We start from the raw sequence: 8,303 nt of genomic DNA on the forward strand, positions 1-8,303 counted from the left end.
GCCGCGCGTCACGACCGGGCCGCGGCCGCCCCACGCCCCGGAAGGACAAGCGGGAGCCGGGAAGATGGCGGCGGCGGCTGCGGGAGGCCCGGCGGGCGGCCCGGTGTGTGTGCTGGTGCTGGGCATGGCCGGCTCCGGGAAAACCACCTTCGTGCAGGTGAGGGGCGGGGGGCCGCGGGGAGCTGCCGGTGGGCCGCGGGGCTTTCCAGCGGGGCCTGACGCCTCCCGTGTTCCCGCAGTGCCTCGCCGCCCACCTGCACAGGCAGCGCTGCCCCCCCTACGTGATCAACCTGGACCCCGCCGTGCACGACCTGCCCTTCCCCGCCAACATCGGTGAGCGCTGTGCCCGGCGGGGCCCGGCCGGGCGGGGGCGGGCGCGGGGGGGCCCGGGCGGAGGGGCGGCGTGTGCCTGGAGTCCTCCGAGAGAGAGCGAGTGCCATCAATAGCGACAGAACCGGCCCCTGGCCCAGGGACCGGGGACGGGTACGTGAGCTGTTTGCCTGGGTTGCCCTTAAGAGATTCCAAGTTCTAATACAAGAAGATGGTGGTGGGGTTTTTTTTGTTTGTTTTTGTTTTTTTTTTTAAATGTTAACTTCTTTCTCGAAACAGTCTTTAACATGGGAATTTTTAGAATTAAAGGCATTCTTCCATCACTTTTGTATGGTTTTTTACATCATCTGCTCTGATTTGATGTGTTTGGGTTCTGAAGGTTTTTTCTTTGTCAGTGATGAAAGTATTAGCAGATTTGATCCGGTTCCCTACATCCACAATAGTGGTAGCCATAAATGCTACCAACTAACAGTTTTAAAGCACTTTAAAAGACACAAATTTTAGAGGAAATATCTTACTAATAGAACAGACCTTATGTCTGGCTATTCCAAAGGGCATATCAATCCCTAGTTTTGTCACAATCCTGTGTCTTAACATTTTGTGAAGTATGTCAGCCTGCCTCTCCAGAGGCTAAGAAAGACTGTGTGGGTATGCAAGTTGTTTCACTGATGTCAGAGTAATAATTGGAATATCTGTCCCAGTGATGGATTTCTAGTAATGTGGGTAGATTGGTGTGCTTTGTTAGTTGATGGTGACCAGCTGGGGGTTGAAAAACTGCTTGTGTGTCTTTCTCCCTTAGATATCAGGGACACTGTGAAGTACAAAGAAGTCATGAAACAGTATCCTTTTTTTGTCTAAGTAATGATATTTGAAATGTCAAGTTTTGTGAAAATATCCTGTCACATGCACACTGTGATGAATCACAGAATCTGCCGAATTGGAAGGGACCCACAAGAATCATGGAGTCCAACTCCGGGCCCTGCACAGGACCATCCCACGAGGTGGGGGGGTTGTAGTAATGCAGAATGTTGTGTGAGGATCAGAAGGTTTTGACTATGTATTTCTTGCATGTGACATTAGGAACGTGTGTTCTACAAGATTTAATACTCCTTGGGTCACTTTCTCCTGTGCTAAAAATTATTCTGCCTAACAGTAAGTTTTTACAGATAATAGGTACTCTGCCCACATATTTTTTCTTTTTTTCCCTTTTTTTTTTCTTTTTTTGTTCTTTCAGAGAACTTGTATTGTTTATTTTTTTGTGGAAGCCAGCAGCCTTTTCCCATGTTTTAACTAGTCTCATTTTATATGTTATAAGCAAATATGGACATTCCTGTTTGCCTGTAGTAGATGGGGAAAACTATTTCCACATTCTCTGACCATAATCAAAGCACTGTTGTCTCTCTGAATCTCAGGGACATTGGAACATTGGCTCTTGTTCACAGAGGGTCGATGACTGTAGTGCAGTAACATTACACTAAAGCGACTGCGCTTCCAGAGGGCTGTGGAGCTCCTTGGTCTCCTAAGTAATAGCTTGAGCACATGGAGACAAAACGCAGTCCTTGGATTTGACTTACAAGTATGACTCTTAAATTTAGTATTTTAGACAAGAATAAAGGTGGTGGGGAATAGGATTCTTGATTTTGGCTGTTATTTGTTTTGGGGTTACCAGCAAAACATCCTAAATATAAGTTTCAAATTGATATGTAGGTGCATTATTCGTTTCACTGTGTCTGTTAACCATTCCTGGAGTTTTGGTATTTCATTAAATCGGGCCTAAGGAGGGTGTCTGGCCTCATGTCTGGGTATTGAGAGTAGTGATTGATAACACAGTGTGTACAGATGAGTCAGTGCTGGTTCTTGCACAGTTGAACCAAAAATGTCAAGAGGAAACCCTGCAGCCCCTTTTCCTTCTGTGAATTACACCTATTTGGGTAAGAAAGAGACACTTTGTATTTGTTATGCTGCTGCATCACTTAGAAGATTTAATCATTTATTAGGGGGTATTGTCTCTTGTTTCAAGGTATCCAGTGTGCATTGCACATGGCCAGGTGTTGTCAGAGTTGAAAAAGAAGCTCTCTGGGGTCTGCATAACCATCTGCTTTCCTAAATGAAGCATCAGATATGGGCTAGGCCCAAATGGTGGAATAGTGACCTCTCTCAATCTCTTTGCTACAAGATTTGACCAGGTACCAGGTTGTTTCTGTGTGCTGTTCCTGTGATCTGTGCTGGGTGCCTACGATGACTGTGGTTTTGTCTGTCTGAAGTCTCAGAGGGCACTGTGTTTGGTTAACCTTCTAATATTTCTGGGGAGTTGTTCTCCCTACAGAACCCTGCATCTAACAATGCAGTCAGAGTACATTAGCTTTCATTTGAGAGATTTCAGTTTTTCACCTTTTTCTTTAAAGTAAAATTTAGCAGCCACATGTACAGAACATTTTTTGTCTTTGTATAGGACTGTTGTTGCACCATGTTCACTATAAAATCTTTCATATGAATGCTCTGGTTTTGAAGTAGGGAAGGTCACTTCTGGAAACAGGTTAAGTTTTCCTGATTTCAGTTTGATAATTGACAGCCCTCCTAAATCATAACACTAAAGCAGCTCTGGGGTGGGGACTGATGTCACATACCTAGACAATCTCTTAGTGAAAAGGCAAGAACAACTGCAGTTGTTGTACCATTTCTTTAGCAGGTCCTAGAACACAGACAAAATCAAGGTTGTCTTTGACCTATGCAGGGTCTGAGCATTTGTCAGCCTTCCTTGGTAGGGTACACTCTGAAAAGCTTAAAGACTTTAACGTTTTGACACACACCTGCAGCTGTGCAAATTAATGTAGTTTCTTTTATGAAATGAAGATGAAGGTTTCCTGTTGTGAGCCTAAATACCAAGTATACTCTGCTTTTTCAATCAGGTGATGAAGTTTATTGAAAAAAGACAGAATGCGTCGAGGTGAGTACATCCTACCGAGTTCTGCTTTTCTGGGATCAGTTTGGGAAAATCATGGGAAATTCTAGAAAGCTTCTCTCCGTGTTTTCTAGTTGTTTTTTCAGCCTTGGTCTAAGTTTCATGTAGAAAAGGGCATAGAATTAGAACAGATAAACTAGACTTTCTTGGGAGAGATGGAAGAAGAGTCTGCTGATTACAGTTCTGCTTTTCTTGTCTTCCCTTAGACTGTCATTTTCTCTCACTTACTGTTCAAAGAGGCAGCAATTAATTCTTCTTCTGAAGAGTTTGCTGTACTAAGTGTCTGTCACATTGATGCCTTCAGCTCAAGATAGCCCATACTTCTTAGTTACAAATTTCTCACAGGAAATTTTCAGGCGTGCCCCTAAATCTCATCACTGTTTGTTTGGGAGAAGAGGGTTTTCTCCTCTGTGACAGAACAGTCATGTCATTTGCTATGGAATGCTGGTGGTAATCTAGTCAGAAGAGGACCCTGTGCTTCACTAATTTTCCCTTTTTGTTGTTGGGGGTGACTTCTTACCAGGTATGTTATTATTGACACACCAGGGCAAATTGAGGTATTCACCTGGTCAGCATCAGGAACCATCATAACTGAGGCCTTGGTAAGTGCTTTTTGTGTGACTGGCCAGTGAAGCTGTGTGTGAGAATGACCTGGGTATTGCTCAGTGTACTCCTCATTAAACTGTCTTTTGCTCTGTGTTCCCAGGCTTCCTCTTTTCCTTCGGTTGTTGTATATGTGATGGACACCTCTCGCAGTACTAACCCTATCACTTTTATGTCCAACATGCTGTATGCCTGCAGGTAAGAAAAGCTGGAAGTGCAGTCCATCTGCTTTGATTGCTGTGTCTCTTTGGTAGTTATTTTGGAGGGGAATCATAGAGTGATTTGGTTTGAAAGGGACCTTTACAGACCACCCTCTCTTCCATGGGCAGGGACACCTTCCACTATGCCAGGTTGCTCCAAGTCCCACCCAGCCTGGCCTGGAACACTTGGGGCAGCCTCAGCTTCCCTGTGCAATGTGCTCAATTATCTCTCCACTGTCATCATGAAAAATTTTGTCAGTATGTCCCTTTCAGTTGAAAATTATCCCTTATCCTATCACTACAAGCCTTGGTAAAAAGGTCTCTCCATTTTTCTTATAAATCCCTTTATTTACTGGAAAGCTGCAGTAAAACTTCCCTGACGTCTTCTCCAGGCAGAACAACCCCAACTCTCTGGCCTGTGTCCATAGGAGAGGCCTTCTAGTTCTCTGCTGGTTTTGGTGACCTCCTCTGGGCCCCCTCTGCCAGGTCCATAGCTGCCGTGGTTCCCAGAGGTGGCCGCAGTGCTCCGGGTGGGATGAGAGCGGAGAACAAAGGGAGAATCGTCCTCCTCGCCCTGCTGCCCAAACGCTGGTTTGGATGCAGCCCAGGGGATGGTTGGATTTGTGCTTGGGATGCACTTGGGTGCCTCCTATCCACTTAGTCTGCTGGTTTGGTTATTCTCGGTGGTTTTCCCATTGGATAAGCAGAATAATTTAGGTGCCAATGGACATCTGGAGGTCATGGGGTCAAAACTTCCACTGAAAGCATTAAATAATCCATGAGACCTTGGCGTGAGGAAGGCTGGTTATATTAGATCTAACACATTGCCTATTGCTTATAGACCCAGTTATCTAAGGTGAATCAAGGTAGGCTAGTTAAGCTCCTTCTTGTAAATACAGAGTATTTTATTCTGGTTTTTAATGTTGTTGATACTTTTAAGAGATTCTTCAAGATTTGTGTGGAGTTCAGCATAGCATGGAGCTCTTGATTTATTGTCTTCTTCTTCATACATGAATTTATCTGTTGTCTTTCATGTCATCCCAGAGACTAAATACCTGTGGAACCATCAACATAGCTAGAGCTGTCATAATTCATGGTAAATGTTGGTAAAAGGTTTTCAAAAAACCTCTCAGTCCTTGTACCAAGGTCAAGAGTTATATCACCACGATAGGAGTGTGCAAACTGTATCTTACTACATATTGTGTTTTCTGACATCAGTTTGAGCAAAAGATCATAGAATATATACACCAAAAAGAATATGTCAGCTCACATGTCAAGGTAATTTTGCTTTATAGATGTTCTGTGTTATTTGAATTCATTGCTCAGTTCACAAATAATCTCTCAGAACCTAAGGTTTGAGTCAAATGCAAAATGCACAGAGTTAAAAACTGGGATCTGAGCGTCATAGAAAATGGTGACCAAACTCGAGTGGGTGTGTAGGAGATTTTATTTCTTACATCTTGGAGGAGCATATTTTGTTCAATGATTGTAAGCAGGACCTGGGTGAAAATTACATTCTATTAGGTGCAGAGGAAAATAATTATCTTTTGAAGTCAAATGTATTCAGTTTTGCACAAGTCTCGTCTGCCTTATGTTTAAATTGCTTTCTATTCTAGGAAGTTTTAAATTAAACTTTTATTTTGTGTCTCCCCTACAGTATCCTGTACAAGACAAAGCTCCCTTTCATTGTAGTCATGAACAAAGTAAGTTAAAGCTCTGGTTTCTATGTCCTCATGGGACATTGTTCTGTTCAGCTTCTTTGCTGTGGTGTCTTTGTCTTACCATAATAATAGATTTTTGTAGAAAAGAGAGGCTGGGAGGGAGCTGCAGGCTGATAACCAAATCTAAAAAGGGTCTTTAATCTGGTGTCCAAATGCACAAGAATAATCAGGGATGGCAGTTGCACCCAAATATTCAAGTCGGAGAAGGTGCTGACAATCTGAAACATGTTTTGCACCTTAAGCCTGGATGAAAGGGAAACGTAACTGTAAAAAAAGGGTAAGGTGATGGCAGAATCTGTGCTTACACACCCTGTTTTCCCAGAATATCTGTCTTCATTAATAATGATTTCCCCTCAGCAGCAGGCTAATGACTTGCAGTGGCAATGGTGTAACCCCTGCAATGGTGTAACCCCTGCCTGTTTGGACTGAGGAGTCCCACCTGTTGTAGCAGGCAAAACTTAGAGAAGATGTTTGGTGCAGTATTTGCTAGAGAGCAGATACTCACTAGTCTAAGAATACACATCCACTGTTGTGGAAGGAACTTGTAGCCTTAACAACTATATCTTTAAACATGATAATTTCAGATAGTAAAAGAATCCCGTTAGATTTTTGGTGTGAGTAACTGCTCTCCACAGGCATCCTTTGTGTTTGCATCCCCAGCTCAGCAAGCTCTGTGTGTGCACACACATGTGCCGTGCTTTGACTGGGATATTTTCCCTCCCAGCAGCCCAGTAGGATTAGTGTCTGCTGTGCTCCAACCCCACCCATCTGCCCTGTGACCCAAACCATGCATAGCTTTGGGATCTGCTTGCTTCCTGAGCAACTTTTTGTACACTGTTTTCTTTCTGACACTAGACAGTAATATAAGAATAAGCTTTCTAGCTTTTGATTTCTGTAGAAAAAGGCATGAGGTAGGAAAATAAGTCTCTCTTAAGAAAATACACTTTTTGAAAGACTAAAAGAAGTGGCACCGTGTGTGTAAAGAAAGGTGGGCCTGAGGCTTAGGATTCATCACTTTAAACTTCATTTTGATCTCGTGTTTAGCTTTTGCTGAAAAGTAAAGCCAATAGCATTGGAAGGATTTTTAACAAAATTTAATTAAATTTAATTTTTTAAAATTGACTCTTGATAAGAATGGAAGAATCCCAGGGAACTGGGATATATGTGCAGTGACAAACCCATAGATGTAAAGAATTTTAAGATTTGGAGAGGGAGAAAAGTAATTTGTGGAGGTGATTTAAATTTATTTACAGAATTTAGTCAAGGTAACTCTAAGTAGTCAGGCTTTGACCCTTGGTGGATTCAGTTCCATCTCAAATCTCTTGAGTAATGCCAGGTAATACTTTATCTGTCTTCCTCCTTCCCATTGGTGAGGGGAATGAAATATATCAGTTTTAGGCACCTCATGTTGTGCGAAGAGTGGATATGCATGTGGCAAGATGTTTGTGAAACTCTGTAATACACTGTTTTCATATGAATCCATGTAAAACCGTGGAACCATCTCACCTGTTTGTGTCAGTTGTCTTGCACTGAGTTTAGTTCATAACTTCTTTGGGCCAGAGCACAGCTCACCTTCATAAAGATCCCGTGGGGTTCCCCAGATGGAAGTGGCCCTCGCTCCCCCGGCAGTCAGGAAAGCTGGGGATCTTCAGTGAGGGTTGTTCTTTCTGGCCTCAATCCTATGATCTACTATTTACACCTTAAACTTCATTGTGCAGCGTGCAATTGCTGGATGCCCCTTTCCAGTAAAAGCACAGGAGGCTTTAGAGTTGCAATTGTTTCCTTAAACAACTGTTGCCTTCCTAAACCTGGAGAAGTGGTTGTTTGTCTTCTCTTCCTGTATTCACGTAGTTGATTTGATAAAAAGTGAACTTGCAAAACTTCAGACCAGGGCTGAATATTTTTAAAAGATCAACATTTTAAAAATAAATTTAACATGGATTTTTTTCATTGGTCCACTTAACAGCCTAAGGGTAAGATTGTTACTTCTGAATATTTTCCCTTCTCCTTCCAGACTGACATAATTGACCACAGTTTTGCAGTGGAATGGATGCAGGACTTCGAGACTTTTCAGGATGCCCTGAATCAAGAGACCTCCTATGTCAGTAGCCTGACTCGTTCTATGAGTTTGGTGTTGGATGAATTTTACAGTTCACTGAAGGTAAAGGTTTTCCTTTTTTTATTACCTCTCCTAAAAGCCTGGAGAAGAGCAAGTTCAAGGAGAATTGTTTTGATGTGTGTAAATGCCTGTAGGAGGGTGTAAGGAAGGCGAGCAGCAGACTCTGTTCACTGGTGCATGGGGAGAGGACAAGAGACAACAGACATAAGGTGAAATACAGGAAACTATGTTTAAACAGAAGAGGAAAAAAATTAATTTTACTAATTCTGCACTGCAACAGATGGTCCAGAGAAATTGTGGAGTCTCCATCCTTGGAGATGCTTAAAACACTTTTGCTCAGGCAAAGTCGTGAGCAACCTGTTCTACCT

At 42.9% G+C, this 8,303-nt stretch overlaps 1 protein-coding gene across 1 annotated transcript; it reads left to right on the forward strand.

Annotated features, from left to right (window-relative positions):
- Nucleotides 1-51: 51 nt before the first annotated feature.
- Nucleotides 52-8,079, forward strand: LOC113979864 (GPN-loop GTPase 1-like). Its single transcript, XM_027707139.1, has 9 exons — nucleotides 52-157; nucleotides 240-333; nucleotides 1,130-1,169; nucleotides 2,450-2,516; nucleotides 3,240-3,277; nucleotides 3,816-3,894; nucleotides 3,999-4,093; nucleotides 5,753-5,798; nucleotides 7,831-8,079. The coding sequence occupies exons 1-9, from the start codon at nucleotides 65-67 to the stop codon at nucleotides 8,077-8,079; spliced, it is 801 nt and encodes a 266-aa protein (XP_027562940.1). The 5' UTR covers nucleotides 52-64.
- Nucleotides 8,080-8,303: the final 224 nt, after the last annotated feature.

Source organism: Neopelma chrysocephalum, unplaced genomic scaffold (genome assembly GCF_003984885.1).
Source record: "Neopelma chrysocephalum unplaced genomic scaffold, ASM398488v2 Primary Assembly neopelma1_90096, whole genome shotgun sequence".
Classification (NCBI taxonomy): Eukaryota; Metazoa; Chordata; class Aves; order Passeriformes; family Pipridae; genus Neopelma; species Neopelma chrysocephalum.